Here is a 20,397-nt window from a genome sequence, read left to right on the forward strand (position 1 = left end):
TCTCGTAGAGATGAAGTACCCTCAGGAGTGTAATAGGAAATGCTGTATGGAAGGTGCAAATTGGCCAAACCCGGATGGACTGGCCTGGTAGCCTCTGAAATAGCCTGAGAAATCCTGAAGGCGCCGGCCGCATGGCTGGGGCCAGCTCGAGATGGACCCTCCACCGGAGTAGAAGAAGAAGGACGGGACGTAGGCCTCCTCCTTGGAGTCCTGGCCGAGGAGCCTGAAGCCCGAGAGGAACGGGTGCCGAGCGGCTGGAAAGGGGTCGACCTCGGCAGACTATCAAGCCTAGAGCCGATGGGCCGCATCAGAAACACCTGGCAGAATTCGTCATAATCTCCACCCCGGATCAATTCCATATGTGGAATACCTTCAGTATGGGCATCTGTAAGAACCATCTGTTTGCCCGCTCGCATGTCCTCAGGAGGAGGAAGAGGAACGGAGCGGCAGCCCCTAACCTGGAAGTGCACTCGCTCACCTAGGTAATAACGTCTCAGAACGGGATGTGATAAGACAAACCGCCGTCGAGACAGAGCCTCTGATCGCCTGAAATGGGGATCAGCCTCAATCCAACGTTGGAGTCGGGTATTCATCGCCCCTACCTCAGCCTGTGTAAGGGAAGCAAATATGTTAATAAATCTGTTATTTTTCACACGACCAAGGGAAATTGAGAGGGCACTCGCCTGCTCTATGGTACAAGTATCGAAGAAGCTCCGCAAATCCCCTAAAGATTTCTGGCGTAGAACAGACTGGTGATTAGCTCGGTACCATCTCCAAGCCAAAGGTACCAACCCTAGCCCAAGATCAGTATGAGTCAGCTCTGGGCGGAGGTAGGGAAAATACTCAAAAGCCCAAGTCTGCAAAAAATGAAAGAATGGATCAATAATAAAAAGGGGGGGAAAAGAAAAGGAAGAGACAAAATGAGGATATGCTCTTACCTCCCAGAAATAGTAGGTCCCGCTGAGCTTACAGTGGCCTCGACTCAGATCGCACATATCATCATACATGCGGCTCAGAATAGCACCGGCCCAGTCGTACTCAGTAAGATGGGCCAAGTCCTCCAAACTCTTCAGAATAGAGGGATTAAACTTCTCTTTTCGGTTAGACCAGAAAGACGACGCAAACAACAGCAACAGAGTGAATCTAGCTACCTGAGTAGCCGTTAGCTCTCCCTGTCTATGTCTGGCATAAATGTCAGGGGCCTGGAGAGATAACCAGTGCCTCGAAACACTCAGATCGGGAGTAGAATAGCTAGGCCTAACAATCCGGGGAAGGTCAATCCCTATCAGCTCCGTCATTCGGTCGGGGGTGACCGCAGTCCTCTAATCGTCATATAGCTCGATCGGCCGAGTACCAAAAGGAATCCCAGAAATCAATGAAAAGTCGGTCGGGGTCATCGTCATCTCACCCCAAGAGAAGTGGAAAGTGTTGGTGGTGTCCCACCATCTCTCAGCCAACGCACCTAGTAGGCTCTTATAATTCTGCCTACCCAGCTCAAGGTTTCTTAAGAAGTCCAGGTGAGAAGGGCCAATGATGGCTCCGACCGGATTATTATGATCAAGTATGTCAAACGGGATCTCAGCAATGGAGGACTCGCCTACGTCCAGCCTAATGTATGCACCCTAAAAGGTAAAACAGTTTAAGGTTATCCTTTGGTTCCTAACTAAAAGATATCTTAATCCCCTCCTAGTATGCGTACTAATAAAAATAGTAAGCACAAACAGAAGTCACAATTTGGCCTAAGGCCCGAAAAATCACAATTTGGCCTAAGGCCCAGAAGTCACAATTTGGCCTAAGGCCCGAAAAATCACAATTTGGCCTAAGGCCCGAAAAATCACAATTTGGCCTAAGGCCCAGAAGTCACAATTTGGCCTAAGGCCCGAAAAATCACAATTTGGCCTAAGGCCCGAAAAATCACAATTTGGCCTAAGGCCCAGAAATCACAATTTGGCCTAAGGCCCAGAAATCACAGTTTGGCCTAAGGCCCAAAAAAAAAATTTATTTTTCGGCCTAAGGCCCAAGATCACAATTTGTCCTAAAATAATATGCCAACAAAGCAAGCGTACCTGGGCAAAGACGCCGGTCATAGAAGCGTGAGTATCAGCATCCGCCATGAGATCGACATCACTAAAAGACATCTCCAGGGACTCCAGCAGATCCTCGTCGCTGCCATAATCGGAGGAAGCCATGATGAGAGATTTGGGAGAATTTGAGAGAGAGCCTTAGAGTAAGAGGATGAAAATGAGTGAAAAATGAAAGTTTAAGCTATTTATAGAAGAAAAAAAAAGGAGTCAAAAGGCGGGTCTTCTGGACGCGTCTATTTTTCGCCTACAAAATTTGTGTTTCATACAACCACCGACTCCCATAAATCATTTTATGGTCGCCGGTGGGGGGCAGCTGTGAATGCTCAAATTTTGAGGCTCAAAGAGCCACTTTTTCCGGACTGCAAACAGTCCGGTCAGACCGGAGGTCATTCAAAAAGTTCGCCGGAAGTGTGCCAATATGGTACTTGAAATGTCTGAAAAATTACGAGGATCATGGAACTGGTCTCGGAATATTTTTTGGAGGTCCGGAACTCCCGGAAAAGCCTCCGGAACAAAATTAAGAAAAAGAAAGAAGGCACACATGCCCGCCCGAGGGGTGGGCATGCCCGCCCAAGCTAGGCGGGCAGGCCCGCCCAGCTTGGGCGGGCAAGACCGCCCAACATGCCCGCCTAGCTTGGGCGGGCATGCCCGCCCAACATGGGCGGGCATACCCACCCAGCTTGGGCGGACACGCCCGCCCAGCTAGGGCGGGCAGGGGCGCCTGGGGTCACTTTTTTCCTATAAAAGACGGCTCTGGGGCTCCGTTTTGAGACACTCAGTCTGTGTTGACGGACGCTCCTTCTCTCTACGCTCTTTGCAATTCTTTACAGCTTTCTTGCATTTTTAATTTTAGTTTACTTTATTTTTGTGATACTTGGTCACTTAAAATTAAACTAAAATTAATTCCCTTAACGAGGAGCTTAACCTGGAGTTAAGAAGCGGTCGACGATTAAATCAGGTACGTAAGTCAAACTTTACCTATTTAATTTTAGCACTTCATGCATGCTTCTTTTCTACTCCTAAAAATTCTACAACTGCATAAATGCATTCATACCATCATATAGGCATGTAAATTGCCTCAATTAAAATATGATTAAGCTAAATGCACGGTTAATTAATAATCGTGGTATTAAAGTTTAAATCCGACAATATTGGCTTAAAATATCTAGTCATTCAATGGCTATGGTATGATTGCCTTTATTTCGAACAATTTTCAGCTTAAGTCCAATTAATCAATAATTGTGGCTAAAAGCCTTAATCAATCATGTTTTGGCAACAAATTGCCTACAGTTAAATCAAAGTTTTGGCAAAATGCCTTAAAACTCAATCAATCTTTGGGTTTTAAAACCGAAAAATCAATCATTTTGGCGACAATCGCCCAACCAACTTCATTTTGGCAATCAATTGCCTAAATCACTCTTTTCGGCTAAAAGCCTTAAAATCAATCATTTTTGCGACAATCGCCTAAAAATTAATCATTTCTGGCAACAATTGCCTAAATCAATCTTTTTGGCTTAAAGTCATTAAAATCAACACTTTTTGGCATCAAATGCCTAAAAATCAAACTCTTTGGCAAAATGCCTAAACAAAAAATGCACAAAGCATACACACACTCATGCATTAAGCATACCCATTCAAAGCCCTTCAAAGAAGGCCTATCGAACTACGTTGACTTTGATCTTCCATTCAAACGGAAGTACGTAGGCACGTTCGGGATTTCACCCCGGGTGGCAAGTCGAAATCACTCAAACATTTCATTAATCCATCATTCACCTTGCAAAGCATTCATTCATCGGTTAGTTCATCAGCATGACATAGTCTCGGGATCCATCTCGGGTTCGTAGACCATGCCTTAAACATTGGGTTAATTAATCTAGTAATTAGGTTAATTAAAATTGAAGTCACTTAGGGTTTTTCCTAGTTTACCCTAAAATAATTAAACAAGGTGGCAACTCATACATTCACGTGCATTTCTACCCTTAGTTACATGCATTCATATGCTATGATATTTTGGGGTTGGGGTTCACAATACTATGGGTATATCATGGACACTAGGAGATTCTGACTCTAGAACAAGTACACAGGCTAAGTAGGCCTCACAAGCATGCTAGATCAGTCTTCTCGCAGTAGAAGCAGAAATAACGTTAGAGAGGTAATCCGACCTCTCACCCACAACTACAATCTCCTCACCATATGAAGTCTGGAGTGTAATCCTCTTAAGTCTACAATCAACAATGACCCCATGTCTAGACAGCCAATCCATACCCAATATCACATCGTACTCCCGAAAAGGCAACTCTATCAAATCACCCGGAAATACATACTCATGAATGACTAAAGGGCAATCTCTATACACCCGATCAACTACTACACTCTGACCCAAAGGCCTAGTAACCTCAACACTGTGCTCTAATGTCTCAGCATGCATACTACCCAGTCTACCCACATGTATGCATATGTATGAATGCGTGGAGCCCGGATCAATCAAAGCAAGTACAAAAGTGTCAAAGATAGAGAAGGTACCTGCAATGACGTCCGCCGCATCCCGCTGCTTCCCTGGTCCTGATGGCATAAGCCCTCGCCTGTGCTCTAGCCTCTGGTCTCTCCACAGTCTCAGAAACTGGTCTCTCACTCCTAGTACCATATCCCTCACTACGGCCTCTACCTCTGCCTCTCTGAACATAGGGAGCTGGCCTCCCAACCTGCTGAGCTGGACGAGTCACAGTCATAGGACAATCCCTAATTATATGCTCAGTGGATCCATATCTATAGCAAGCTCACATAGCTCCCCAACACACCCCAACATGTCTCCTGCCACACTGACTGCAAATTGGTAGACCTGACCATGCAGCACCTCCACCACTAACAACAGATGAAGCCGGAGAAGCTGATCTCGTAAATATACCCCGACCAACTGTCTGGCCCGGTCTGACCCCCATCTGCGGTCCGCTTCTAAATCTCTTGCTACTAGAATGGATCCCTAAAGTCTGTCCAGACGTAGCACTCTGAAATCTCTTATACTGACTGCTCTGCTGGATCCTCTTACCTCTGGCCTGTCTCTCATTCCGAATAATCTCAAGCTCTGTAGCAGCCTTCACCAAACCAGCTAATGTGGTGTGGGGCTGGGATGTCAAGTGCATCCTATACTCATCTAGTAACCCCTTCCGAAACCACTTACACCGATCTGCCTCAGTAGGGACTAACTTAGAAGCATACCTACTTAACCGCAGAAACTCCCGCTCATACTCGGAGACAGTCATCCGTCCCTGCCTAAGCTCAAGGAACTCTGCTATCCTCTGATCCGTGTATAACTCCCCCACATATTTCTCCCGAAAAGCAGAGAGAAAGAAATCCCAAGTAACATCCTCGACTCTCGTTGTCTTAACCATAGACTCCCACCATAGGTAAGCCTCTTCCTTCAGCAAGGAAACAACACAAATCAATCTATCTAGAGGAGTACACTGCATCTGGTCCAAAACCCTCTCTGTAGCTCGGAGCCAGAATTCTGCTGCAGAAGGATCATCATCTCTCCGACCCATAAGCATTAAGTCCTATTATATGGTTTGATTAGGTAGTTTGGTGGTAAATTTGGAGATAAGAAAATGAAGAAAATGAAAGAACAAGGAAGAAGATGGAAATGGCGTGGAGAAGGAGAAGAGAAGAAAGAAAAAGTGTTGTGGTGTTACTTTAAGTGCCAAAGTCAAATTTGACTTCCTAAAATCATGCCAAATGTGTGACTAAGATCAAGTCCTAAGTAATCTCATCCAATGGCTCTAAATATTCCTCAAATAATTCTCTTCTACTCATTATTTAACTCCACCAATTAATTCAATTAACTCCACTAAAATAATTCCTCATTTAGTTCTAATATACCACACTAGAAATATTATGCATTTAAGACATAAACTCTCCAATAATATTAATTAAATATTTTCTACCCGCCTAAATCATGAAAACATGCTCCAAAATAGTAAATAAAATATTAAATAGCCATAGTAATTTTTTCGGACTAAAATAATACCAAGTCTCAGACCGATGGTACTATTTACAGACCGGTAAATCACTATTACCGACACTAAAAGAAAATCAATCTGTTACAGTTCTCCCCCCCTTAAAAGAAATTCGTCCTCGAATTTACCTGGTGTAAATAACTGAGGATGTTGCTGTCTCATAATATCTTCACTTTCCCATGTAGCTTCCTCGGTCTTATCGTTTCTCCAAAGGACCTTTACCAAAGGAATTCTCTTATTCCTTAGTTCCTTGATTTCCCTCGCAAGTATCCTCACTGGTTCTTCCTCATAAGTCAAATTTGGTTCTATGGTAACAGAATCAACTGGTATCACATGCGATGGGTCAGATCGATACCTCCTCAACATAGATACATGGAAGACATTATGTATTTTATCTAGTTCTGGTGGTAAAGCTAGTCTATAGGCCAACGGACCCACACGCTCAATGATGTCTATGGACCAATGAACCTAGGACTAAGCTTACCCTTTCTTCCAAATCTTATTACCTTCTTCCACGGAGATACCTTAAGGAAAACCTTATCACCCAATGCATACTCTATATCCCTCCTCTTCAAGTCTGCATAGAACTTCTGACGATCTGAAGCTGCTTTCAATCTATCTCTGATAATTCTGACCTTATCCTCTGTGTCTCGAATCAAATCTGGACCTATAATCTTGCCCTCACTCAACTCTGACCAACATAGTGGAGTCCTACATCTCCTGCCATATAGTGCTTCGAAGGGAGCCATCTGAATGCTCGACTGATAACTGTTATTGTAGGTAATTTCGCAAGCCGGATGTACTTCTCCCAACTACCCTCAAACTCAATGATGCAAGCTCTCAGCATATCCTCTAAAATCTGAATAACCCACTCTGACTGACCATCTGTCTGAGGATGAAAAGCTGTACTAAAATGCAGTTTAGTACCCAAAGCCTTATGTAGCTTCTTCCAAAATCTAGAAGTAAATCTCGGATCTCTATCTGAAATGATGGAGAAGGAACCCCATGTAATCTCACTATCTCATCTATATAAAGCTCTACATACTGCTCCATGGTGAAGTCAGTCCTAACAGGAAGAAAGTGTGCCGACTTAGTTAGCCTGTCAACTATTACCCATACAGCATCTTTCTTTTTAGGAGTTAAAGGCAATCCAGTCACAAAATCCATAGTAACCTTATCCCATTTCCACTCTGGAATAGAAGTAGGGTGTAACAAACCAGAAGGAAACCGATGCTCTGCTTTCACTTGCTGGCACGTCAAGCACCTCGACACATAATCTGTGATATCCCTCTTCATTGCCGGCCACCAATAGTGTGATTTCAAATCATGATACATCTTATTACTGCCAGGATGCATAGCATAGGGACTACTATGAGCTTCCTTTAAGATACTCTTTCTCAACTTTGAAATTTTAGGCACACAAATCCGATCCCCAAAGTACAAGCAGTCGTCATCTTTAATCATAAATCTCTTTTTCTCACCCTTTCTGACTAGGCCTTTCCACACGGTAATAGTTTCATCACCCTGCTGTGCATCTCTAATCTGCTGTAGTAGGCTAGGTTTCACCATAAGCTCTGCTACAAGAGCACCATCTCTAGTCACAGATAAGCGTGCATTCATAGCACGAAGAGCAACTAATGCCTTTCAACTATTAGAAGTGGTTAAATTTTCATAAGGAGGCAAGTAATTAGCATTTTGTTTTTTTTTTTTACAAAAATAATGTTTAAGGAAATTCCTACGAAAATTTCGCAAGAGTTTCCCCTAAAAATTAACTTGCCACACAAAGAAAATATACACACTTCCAATTTTCTCCAAAACCCCAAAACTCCAATTCAACACAACATACCATAAGCACTTCTAAATATCCATCAACATACGCATAATATTCTAAACACGTTCTTTTCAAGGAATATATAATCATCATACACCAAAAATATAATAGATGTTATTTCCTTAAATAATCATAACTCTTAATACATTATAAACTTATTATATCCAACCTCCACAACACAAGATTTATATACATGCCAAAAATCACCATTTACAAAATATCCTACCCAAAATGTGTAACATCCCTTCCCGGTCCACCCGTTAACCCGAATGAACCGAGCCGAGACGCTACAATCTGGTTGAACCTATGTCCTGTCATGCGGATATCATACTGTATTAAAAATATGAATATAAACTACTCCCAATTACACTCTAAACTTCCAACGTCTCCAAAGAATCATCATACACAATAACACTTTATATATCTTTTCATAATTGTATGAATCCTCAATAGCATTTAATATCTAGCAATTAATTTCATTCAGAATCTATATCAAGTTTTCATGACCTAATCATACCAACTATAGTAAACTATTTCATCTTCAATCATTTCATAAGTATTATTCTTATCTCCAACTACTTACACCAAATAATTACATGTTTCAATTATATTTACAATCACATAAGCTCTAACAAACATAATAATTATACATGCCATAAATCTTAATACATGTCATAATTCTTAATTATACAACTCTCAATCTACTATGACCAAATTAATCACTTCTGCTTGATAGTACTCTTCAAGTCTTCAAGTAGCAATCACGATCCTCAACCTACGCGTGATAAAAATCGACGCGCTGAGTATAAAACTCAGTGGTGCTCATAATTCACATACTTAACAAAATGTGACGACAACTAACTTAAACTACACATTTCATAAAATCATTGATAATCTTAGAATCATTAAATTTCACATAAATGTATCTTTATAGTGAAAAATAAACTTCTAATGCACAACATAAATAATTTAGTTCAAATTATCTCATAACTCCTTTACATGAACTTTTAATCACACCTATCATGATACTATCATGATCTTACCTGCTGTTCATTATGTTGTATGAATGAAATCAATAAACATGTAAGAATACATAACAGTATATTTTCATTGTCTTACTTGCTATTCATTATGCTGTATGACTTATGCACTTTTAGTCACATCATATAAGTTATGATTAATAACATCTCATGACTGTATGGCTCCTTAAAGAGTCAATAAATAAACTTGTAAGCATATATAGCATTATACTTTCATGATCTTACCTGATGTTCTTTATGTTGTATGAATTCTGCAACTTTTATTAAACTCAGTGAATATCACAATGAATAAAGAAACATATAAGCACATACATATGCAAGAAATAAACATTTACTCACATATGGAATGTAAGCACACATATCATGATACTTTCATTTTACCTTGCTGATCTTTCTTGCTGTTTAGTATACTGTATGATTATGCAATTTGTAGTCAATATAACTGTATAGCTCCATAAGGTTATAGTGAAACCGAAGTGATAAGAAAAACTGTATGAACTGGATGAAACTGTATGCTTGGCTGCTATGGCCGATATATAATCATATCCACTCAACGGCCTGTAGCCGGAGTACCAAACTGTATGGGGCGCAGATCTGCTATTCTATGTCGCGACATAGTCTTATCTACATGGTTTCTACCTAACCTCAATGGAGCATAATGTTGGTATGTCAATAATAGAACACAACATCATATTAATAGCTCATAACTTCATAAATCATAATGTTTATTTGATTTCACATCATTTGCATGCTTGCATGTTGTTTTGATACATGTTCTAATGTTGTATTTTTGTTTTAAAATGATTGGAGGCATACAAGTTGAGCAAAGGAATCCAATTGCATAGAAAATGAAGTCCAAAAATGCATGAAAACACAAGTCGCGAGCGCGCCTTGCAAGGTCGCGAGCGCGTAAAGCACCAGATGAGAGACAGTGAGTTATCGGGCACAGTCGCGAGCGCGTACTTGAAAGTCGCGAGCGCGTAGAGTGCAAAATGAGAGACAGTAAGTTCCCAGGCCAAATTCGCAAGCGCGCGATGAAGGTCGTGGGCGCTTACAGGCCAAGGGCCAAGTCGCGAGCGCGCACTTGAAAGTCGCAAGCGCGAGAAGTGCCAAATGAGCGGCAGGTGAGGTGCGAGCACAAGTCGCGAGCGCGCAGTACAAAGTCACGAGCGTGAGATGTCCAAATGAGAGTCAGAGAGTTTCAGGTGAAAGTCGCGAGCGCGAGAAGTGCAACGCGAACTCGTCATGCAATTCGCGCGCGCGCATCGCGTTTTCCAGCCTGCACAGTCTGTACTCTTTTGGTCATATCTCTCAATATACAACTCCGATTTGGATGATTTAAAAACCCATGTAAAGATAACACATAGAGGAACAAATAACTCTTCTATGAAACTTCCTAATTCCATCGTTAAATGGGGTAAAAATCAAGGTGAAGTTACTGGTAACTTTTCCAGCAAAAACTTGTTTCAGCAAAAACTCAATATCTACTTCATTTATTCATTTCATCTCATGCTTTTCACCATTTTCAGTCTTCTTACTCAACATTCAACAACATATTTTCTCATTATCAACACACGACACAATTCTCATGCAAGGAAATTGATTAAACTAAAAGAGATAGCACACCTTTACGCCAATAAGCTTAAGCTCTTCTTTTAGCTTCCTTCTACCTTTGGCTCACCTCTCCTATACAATAGAGTTCTTATAAATTATCTAACAATATCACCAATGAGTCAAGTATGAAATTCAAGAAGGTTTACTTACTTGGATAGAATAGAAGTTGAATTAATGCTTAACTCCCATTAAAATCTTCACCACCATTAAACGTGATGGAGAAAGGAAAGTGGAAGAGGAAAGTAGAGGAAGAAGATGAAGATAAGGATGAGAAATGAAAATGAAAATGAAATGGAATCCACGGGTTGTCTCTAGAATGTCATTGATTTTTATGTGAAAATTACCAAATGGTACCTCAAGTGTCAAAATGGTACAACTCAATACCTCAACTTTATACTTTAGTGAAATCAAGTCCTAATCCTTATACTTTGATCTTTTGTTTCCTTCAAGTAAGTCACTTCTTTTCTTATTTCAATTTCATCCCATTCTAGCCCACTCTAGAATCTAATGGATCGAACCAGGTTTTGGATCAGCCCGACTCGACTCTAAGCAACGACTCGATTCAATAGAAAAATGGGACGTTACAAAATGTGATATCTACTCTGATGCTACTCCCTCTGGTCTTGAAAGACACCCTCCGCCCCTAACCTGCACGTGATAAAATCAACGCGCTGAGTGGAAGACTCAGTGGTGCTAAATAACCAACAATTAAATTTACAAGAATAGCCAAGGCAAATCGTAAATTACTCAACTATATAAATACCGAAATCGCATTCATTTAATTAAAATACTTTGAAAGCAATGAGAAGATTATAAATACAAATATGTCTTCATTCAACAATAAAATTTCATTTTCATTAAGGCTCGTACTCATGCAGAATGAACATAAGCAGATTTGATCGTGGCCTATGTTAGCGCCACCCCATCACATACCCGTGGCCTAATGAAAGCACCCAGCATGGCCTATGAAAGCACCACCCCATCACACAAATAAGCGCGTCCGCCTATTTATAAGGGCTGATAACCCTAGCATATGATCATAGCTTCACAATAACAAAATCAATCGCATCATATCACGTTTCAATCATGCATAGTAGAGCCCAAATCAAAATCATTCTTTCACAAAAGCAATAATTCTTAATCAAAACCTCTTCATTTCTTAGTACTCATTAGTTCAAAATTTTTACTCAAAACACTATGGATATATATATACTTAATATAGTATAAAAGTACATAAATCAAGAACTTTTCAGCATTTTCATAAACTTGACCTTTGCTGGGTTTTTAACACATAATTTGAGTTATGGGTCTTCAAATTGAATGAAATTAGATTCATTAGAAAGCTAAGACAAAATTGTACAATGTTCAGAAGGGACCACAGCCCAGATCAAATGGTTAAAATAGCAAACAAAAGCTAGGAACACAGACCAACAGATCAGACCTGATTCAGCAGAACCAAGTCCAATGTTTCTTGAATTGCTACTTAACCAACACTCAAATGAAACCAATCTAGAACGAGAGAAGTCTCAAGACACAGGGAAACAACTTTTATGAAGAACTCAGAACTAATCTTGTCATTATAGTGGTCAAAATGGGCACTCAATTTAGTAATGCATGTGGCCCGACACACAGCGTCAGTTTGGGTGTTTCAGCCATAAGTTGAGCTATGTATCTCCAATTTGGACACAAGAGGATGGTTTGGAAAAGATAAGAAGTAAATCTATAACTTTTATGAAGAACATAAGACATTATTGTGCCATTTGAGTGGTCAAAATGGACAATCATTTCGGATAGACAGGTAAGACATCATAACAGAACCAGTTTTGAATTTAAATCATAAGTTGAGCTACAAGTATTGGAATTAGACATAAGAATATGTCTTGGAAAGCTAAGAAATAAAGGGGTCGAAAATGAGTTCCAATCCCACGGCAGAACATATCTCACATTAAAATTTAGCAATATAACCAAAACATACAAAGTTCCCAAAATATATTCAAAACCCTAACCATGTAAAAACAACTTAAACAAGTGAAAATATTATTGCACTAAACCTTATTAACAAGCTTGAAAAAGCTTGGAAAGCCTTACTCCTTGGCTTTCTCTTTACCCTTTGAGGATGGTTCTCCAACCTCTTCAAAGCATGAAGAAAATCAACATTAAAAGCAAAATTTGACAAAAGAAATAGTTGGAGCATGATTTAATGCATCATAACATGTCTAAACCATGAATTCTACTTAACAATTCACAACACTCAAAAACCACAACTTACTTGCTTCAATGGTAACTTCACTTCTCTTTGCTTTTAATCACCAATCTCAACTTCTACTACTTAATTCTTAAGCATTAAGTCCTATTCTATGGTTTGATTAGTTTTGGTGGTAAATTTGGAGATAAGAAAATGAAGAAAATGAAAGAACAAGGAAGAAGATGGAAATGGCGTGGAGAAGGAGAAGAGAAGAAAGAAAAAGTGTTGTGGTGTTACTTTAAGTGCCAAAGTCAAATTTGACTTCCTAAAATCATGCCAAATGTGTGACTAAGATCAAGTCCTAAGTAATCTCATCCAATGGCTCTAAATATTTCTCAAATAATTCTCTTCTACTTATTATTTAACTCCACCAATTAATTCAATTAACTCCACTAAAATAATTCCTCATTTAGTTCTTAATATACCACACTAGAAATAATGCATTTAAGACATAAACTCTCCAATAATATTAATTAAATATTTTCTACCCGCCTAAATCATGCAAACATGCTCCAAAAATAGTAAATAAAATATTAAATAGGCATAGTAATTTTTTCCGGACTAAAATAATACCAAGTCCCGGACCGATGGTACTATTTACAAACCGGTAAATCACTATTACCGACACTAAAAGAAAATCAGTCTGTTACATACCTACCTTTACAAGCACGTCTTCTACAATTCCTCTAGGATATTTGATTGATCGATCCGCTAATTGTAAAGACATCCTTGTTGGTTTGAACTCTCCCATACCTAGCATCTTAAAGACTTCATAGGACATAAGATTAATGCTAGCACCTAAATCTGCCAAAGCCTTTTCAAAGTCAAGATTACCAATATTGCAAGGGATAGAAAAACTTCCTGGATCCTTTAACTTTGGAGGCAATTTGTTTTGGATAATTGCACTGCACTCCTCAGTTAACATTACTGTTCCTTGATCATCGATTTTTCGTTTCTTGCTCAGGATATCTTTTAGGAATTTAGCATAGCTAGGCATTTGAGCAAGAGCTTCAGCAAAAGGAATATTGATTTGAAGCTTTTTAAATACGTCAGAAACTTGAGGAAGCTCTTGTCGTCTTGTGCTTTCTTTAATCTTTGTGGAAAGGAACAGGTGGAACATAGGGTTTTACCTTTTCTTGTTCTTCTAGGTCAATGATGGGCACCTTTGGCTTTCTTTTCTTCCTTCTCTTTCCTTGGTGGTTCTTCTAATTGTTTGCCACTTCTCAAGGTGATAGCCTGCACTTGTTCTTTAGGATTCTTTTCAGTATTGCTAGGTAACGTACCTTGAGGTCGAGATGCCATCATGTTTGCAAATTGTCCTAGCTGAATTTCCAAATTTCTTATTGCAGCCTGCTGGATTTTATGGTTTTCTCTAGTTTCGTTCATGAAATCCATGTGTGATTTAGAAAGGGCAGTGAGGAGGTCATCATGAGATTTCTTTTCTGGAGGAAGGAAACCTGGTGGTGCGTTCAAGGCATTGTTAGGATTACCATAGGATAGATTAGGATGGTTCCTTAATCTGTTATCATATGAGTTGGAATAAGGGTAATTCTTCCTTCCTTGATTCATCACATAGTTTACTTGCTCCAAAGTTTGTGGATTTAAAGAGTCCATCATGCATTCTCCAATTCCATGTTGTCCATTGCACCTATCACAAACTTGCATAATATTCACAGGATTAGTGGTTAACATGTCCAATTTTCTTACCATATTATCCACCTTGGCATTAAGTGCTGTAATGGCGTCTATTTCATAGACTCCTGCGTTCTTTTCCTTTCGAATTGTTTTGGTAATGGCTGTTGCTTGCCATCTCTTCTATTAACTCGTAGCTTCATCAATTCCCTTCTTTTCAAAGGATCCACCTGCAGCTGCATCTAAAGTGATTTTGATGTTAGGAGATAATGCATTATAGAAAGTTTGTACCTGTAGCCACTTAGGCAAACTGTGATGTGGGCACTTTCTCAACAAGTCCTTGAATCTTTCCCAAGCTTCATACAGCTCTCTTGATCATGATGAGCAAATGTCATTATCTCATTGCGCAACTTTGGTGGTTTTTGAGGATGGGAAGAATTTTGCTAGAAACTTTTGAGCTAATTCATCCCATGTTGTGAAACTTCCAGCGGGACATGATTGTAACCAGGATCTCGCTTTATCCCTAAGAGTGAAAGGGAAAAGTCTCAGTTTGATTGCGTCTTCAGAAACACCATTCTGTTTGAAAGTATCACAAATTTCCAGAAAATTTGTGATATGGGCATTAGGATCTTCACTAGGCAAACCCCCATATTGGATCGAGGTGGAGAGCATTTGGATAATTGCGGGTTTAATCTCAAAATTATTAGCTTCCACCCTAGGTCTTGTAATCTTGAGGTTGTCCCATTCAGATTAGGTGTTGTGTAATCTCGCAAGGTACGGACGGATGTTGAAGTGGAGGCCGATTATGTTTTCGTTTTCATTTTCATTTTTGTTGGCCATGTCTGCTTGTTGTTCGGTTTTATTTCTCGTGCTCTTCTTGCAGCGTTGTGCCTACGAAAAGTTCTTTCAATTTCTGGATCAAAGATTAGAGGTTCAGTCTTCCTTGATCTTCTTTGCATAAAACACCTGAAATAATTCTTAAAAGAAAGTTAAATAAAAATAAAAGAATGTCTAAATTAACAATAGGGTAATTCGTATTGATATTGATAACGCCAATCCCCGGCAACGGCGCCAAAAACTTGACAGTGATTTTCACAATGTACGAAATCGCAACAAGTAATATAGAGTAAGAGATATCGTATCCACAGGGATTGTTATCAAGTACCAAAATTATGTTAACCTATTATTATTTAAATGATATAAAGAGAATTGCTGTAAGGAAAATAAATTTGAAAGTAAAAACAGAAAGAGATCAAGCACAAAATTTAGGTGAAAAGAAATCAGGGATTTAAACTACTAGGGAATTTGATTTCACTTAATTCTATCCAACTTATTCTATTAGTTCATTAATCAATTTTAATTGTTCAAGTAGGAAAACAACCCTAGAATTACTAACAAGCTCTCCCGATGTATTGTTAGCTATTCTAATCTAGTCTAATTACCTATCTTCCAATAGTGAAATCAAACATAAATTAGATCTTTAGTTTTGTGGTTGTTTTGTGAGATCATTAACTTATGAAAACCCCCCTTGAGTCAAACCATATAGCTTCCGTCAAGTTATTATTCTCAAGTAATTTATTATCTTTTTCATATCAAAAACCCTTCTCCCGATAGCGATTATTGAAATAATTCAATCCAGGGGAAAAATTCTGCCTGAAGCTTTAAGCACAATAATAAATTATAACAAGAACAATGAAAAACAAATCTAATATTATAAATTGGAATCGAATTAAGTTACATCAAATCCCTAGTATAAGAGTTTAGCTGGATATAGTAATTAAATAAAACTCAGTCATACTTGAATCAATCATCATACTTAGTTATAACAATGAAAAGAAAAACAAGATGAAGAGTTTAGAGATAAAACTAGATCACAGCTATGTGGATGGCTTCCTTGAATCTTGGCACAAATCTTGGATGCTTGAAGTCTTTTAAGAGAGCGAGAATTATGCAGAAAATAGCCCAAAAATGAGATGTGCAACAATGAAAAGTTCCCCTCTTTATATAGAGCTCCTGAAGGCAAATCTGACTCCGTTTAGGAAATAGAATCCTTATTTAGTGCAAAATCCTCTATAGGAGATCATGACTGTTTAGGCCTTGGATTTCTTATTAATTGGGACTCCTTTCTCTTCCAAAATAGGTCTAGGTCTTGTTTAGTACGTTTAGGAAACTCTCGAGGCGGGCCCATGTGAGGAAAAGATTGATTTGCGTCTTTAGTTCACCTAGTTCTGCCTTCGAAGCACGGCGTGCCATTATGCACGGCTGGGGCGTGCTTAAGTCTGGAAGTTTGGCTGATGGAGCACAGGGTGTGCTAGGCAAGCACACCCTGATGAATCTTTGTGGCACGGGCGTGCCATATAGCACAGGCTGGGCATGCTTGTCCCTGTCCTCCCCAGCTAGAGTTTGCAATAGCACGCCCTGAATTTCTTCTGGGCACGACCGTGCCTTCTAGCATGCCTCAGGGCGTGCTCACTCATGACTCTCCCTTGATTTCCTTAGTTTTTAGCACAGTTGTGCTCCTTAGCACGGGCTGGGTGTGCTGGAGGCCGAGTATTTTGCCTTGCAATGCCCTTTTCTGTGCTAAAACCCTGCAAATTTCTCTCAGATCAAGCGGGATGATTCAAGGAAGCTCTGAACAAAATTATACTAAAAAGCAAATCAAAGTGATAAAATTTACTAAAAAATCTAATAAAGACTATATTAAAAACACTATAAAATTAACACCTATCAAGAAGTTATGGTTTGGAACACTTGTGCCTAGGAACAAATTTCTCATCACAGTTAAAACACAACCCCTGAGTTCACCGTTTCTGCATCTCGTCTCGGGTAAGACGCTTCACCAGAGTGGCTGTCTTATTCTTTGTTGGAGATAAGGAACTCATCTGGAAAGTTGGACGAATTGCTGTCTTTTGATGTAGCAATTGCTCATCCCTCATCTGAGCTAAACCGATAGCGTCTTTTAATGTTTTTGGTTTAAACATTCTGATGCCGTCTGCGATTTTTGGTTTAAGGCCACCCATGAATGTCCCCACCAAAGCTTTCTGGGTCCATCCTTGTACTCTACTTCTGAGCCTCTCGAATTCCTTTAATAGTCCCTTAAGAGCCCTGTTTATCGTATTTTTGACAAATACTCGTCAAAGTCTTTGCAATCGGTGGGGCCGAAGCGAGACCACAGTTCCTCAGAGAAAATCTCCCATGAAACATCCTTTCCTTCTTCCTGATGAGTCCGACGAAGCCACTGCCACCATTCGTTGGCCTCCCCTCATAGGTGGTAGGAAGCCAAAGATACCTTTTCTGTTTCTAGGGTTCCTTGATATTTAAAAAATTGATTCACTCGGGTGAACCATTCTGTTGGGTCATCACCTGAATATTTTGGGAACTCAAGTTTCGCCAATTTAGAAGAGAACATAGGTTTCCCTTTATCGTTGCATTCATCTCTGTTGATGCGCATCGGGCTGTGAGGGTCACTAGCGCTGCTAGATACATCCCTGCTAGGAAGAGCAATTTCAGAGAATTTCGTTATAGCTACCTCTATTTGTTGTAGCTTATAACTGATGCCTTGTTCCATTTTAGTCACACAATCTTGGAGCTGGCCAAGCCCAGCTTCCAAATTTTCAATACATTCTTTGTTTGTTGCCATGGAGAAAAGAAAATCCAGGCTCTGATACCACTGATAGGTTGAAATAACCCAAATTTTTATTTTTGAAACTTTTAAATTTTTATTAAATTACAATCTCGATTTTCAACTATATGAGCTGTAAACACCAAACAATCTTAATTTGTGTCTAAAGTTTTGCGAGTTGTGCCCAAGCCCAAATATATTGTCGGAACTTTCGATTTGAGAATAGTTAAAATTTTCGAGAAATAATATGAAACTCTAACAATTTAATCTATTATGAATATATATAAATTAATCATCCTAAAATCAAATATCATTACTATTAATATTTTTATTAATATTGAGTAAATGGAGAAAATGTTACTGAATCTAACTAAAATAATCAAAATAAATCGAACCGGACCTAAAAATCAAATTGATTTTTCGAAAACCACACGAATAACTTGAAAACCAAGTGAAAAGCATGCAAACCGAGCCAAATCGAGCCAAATCATTGAATCAGACCAAACCGATTCGAATTGAACCAGAATGATCTAGAAACCGACTTAGTTTCTTTTTTTTCTTCCTCTCTTCTTCTTCTTCTACGCGTGCGACAACCTCCTCTTCTCCGGAGGGACTGCGCTTCCGGCCACCGCACAACAAGCACGAGGTGGCGGACGACTCATCTTGTGCCACTGACTAAGTTTCCACCCTCCTCTCATGCAAATGAAGCTCCAGCGGCACAATCGGACCTGTTTCCGCAAACCGCACCTGCTCTTCAATTTTTCGGCAAAATCTCGCTGTTCGGTGGATATCAGGCATCGAGATGGGACCCAATCGACTCCTAGTCACCTCCGAAATGTTTCCCCTCTATTAACTTTGAAGATGGAGCTCGTATGGCGGAAGTGCCATTGAAGGCGATGGTGGAGCGATTGTCGAGCTTGATTCCGACCGATCGGCTCACCAAATGCACAAATGAAGCATGGATTCGAATTCCTGGTGAATTTTCGAGTCTCGGGGTATAAGCGCCGCTCAAATCCAGCAGAGGCACATTTCTGGCCACCATGCACGGCGGCCGGCGACACTCCGGCGAAGCCCCAAGAGACAGAATGATCTCCTTTTCGCGCTGATCATGGAATCGTCGCTCGATTCTCAATTGGTACATTATAAGACTAATTTCCCCATTTTTGGTATAAATTCTAAACTTAATAATTATTGGTTGATTAGATTGAATTTGAATGAATAATCAATCAAATATAATTTTGCTAAGAATCAGTCGGTATAATGTAGATGCAAATTAATTCTGAATATTGTTAAATGTATTTCATGAACATTAGTTACAACTAGAAGGTTTGGTATTGAGATAAGAATTCCTAGCTAATATTTATGTAAGCTAATTTAGGAATTTTAATAAATATTGTTAGGAGTTATAATTTAAGGCTTAGACAAATAAATAGTTTTAAAGCAATTACCAATATCATTGGAACAAGCTTGGAGGTTAATATAAATTGTTAATTAATTGATTTGGAATTATTAAGTGTATATATGTGAGTGTGATGGATGATATATGTAGCCTGAAGCGAATGGTTTGGTTGGATTGATTGTCCGATGGATGGGCTATGTGAATTGAGTAATCGAATGATTGATAAATAAGGTTATGGCGGACGGAATGAGTTGATGTGAATTGCCCGACGGATGAGCTTTGATATTATATTGTTGAATCGTGGTTTAGTCAAATTTTAGGGGAGATTCTGCCAAAATTTTGATAAAACCTAGGCTAGTCTTAATTAATAATATAATTAATAGGTTTAATTAGATTAATTCTTTATCTCTACTTATATTATATTATCATTAGTATTCATATATTTATTTATTTTCATTATTAATGTTCATTATTATTATTATTATTTATTTTATCATTGTTGTTTATTATTAATACTATTTATTTATTTATTTGCATTTGAGTATGGATGTCTAATTGTGCATTGCATTACCATGTTTAATTGATCAATATGTTTTCATTTAATTGCAATGCTTGATTAGTTGTGATGTGATAATGCTATGCCTTGTATGTGTGGAGTTGGGATGAAGTGGGTCACCATGAGTTTGTGAGGATGGTCTATATGATATGGATCCTGAATATGATGAAATTATGATATGATATGGAATTTGACCGTCAGGCAGGGTAAATGGGAGATCGGCACCCCCATGTGCACCTGATGATACGGATTATATGGAAACCACAGGGTGGCTTCTTATTGGGCGCACCTGATAATCTGGATTTGAGGTAGCCCGCAGGGTGGCCTCCTATTGTGTGCGCCTAATGATCTAGATTTGATAGAG

At 39.3% G+C, this 20,397-nt stretch overlaps 2 protein-coding genes, 1 non-coding gene and 1 pseudogene across 3 annotated transcripts in view; 1 reads left to right on the forward strand and 3 right to left on the reverse strand.

The window, feature by feature from the left end:
* Positions 1–282: 282 nt before the first annotated feature.
* LOC149492666 (uncharacterized) lies at positions 283–1,340 on the reverse strand. The gene is made up of 4 exons (XM_089715907.1): positions 939–1,340; positions 684–857; positions 459–608; positions 283–288 (listed from the first exon to the last, which is right to left on the reverse strand). Exons 1-4 carry the CDS (start codon positions 1,296–1,298, stop codon positions 283–285), a joined length of 690 nt encoding a protein of 229 aa, XP_089572033.1. The 5' UTR covers positions 1,299–1,340.
* Positions 1,341–14,763: 13,423 nt separating this feature from the next.
* On the forward strand, positions 14,764–14,870 carry LOC149492667 (small nucleolar RNA R71). The gene has a single exon (XR_016319005.1). It is a non-coding gene; the product is annotated as a small nucleolar RNA R71 (small nucleolar RNA).
* A 2,303-nt stretch (positions 14,871–17,173) lies between these two features.
* LOC149492668 (uncharacterized) lies at positions 17,174–18,096 on the reverse strand (annotated as a pseudogene).
* An 802-nt stretch (positions 18,097–18,898) lies between these two features.
* The window catches only part of LOC149492669 (uncharacterized), a 2,925-nt gene continuing 1,426 nt past the window's right edge, over positions 18,899–20,397 (reverse strand). Inside the window, exon 4 of the mRNA XM_089715908.1 lies at positions 18,899–19,226. Coding sequence (XP_089572034.1) covers positions 18,899–19,226 — 328 coding nt within the window. The remainder of the gene's footprint in view (positions 19,227–20,397) is intronic.

The sequence above is a fragment of the Jatropha curcas genome, chromosome 11 (assembly GCF_041381405.1).
Source record: "Jatropha curcas cultivar XTBG-Jc1 chromosome 11, XTBG_Jcur_1.0, whole genome shotgun sequence".
NCBI lineage: Eukaryota > Viridiplantae > Streptophyta > Magnoliopsida > Malpighiales > Euphorbiaceae > Jatropha > Jatropha curcas.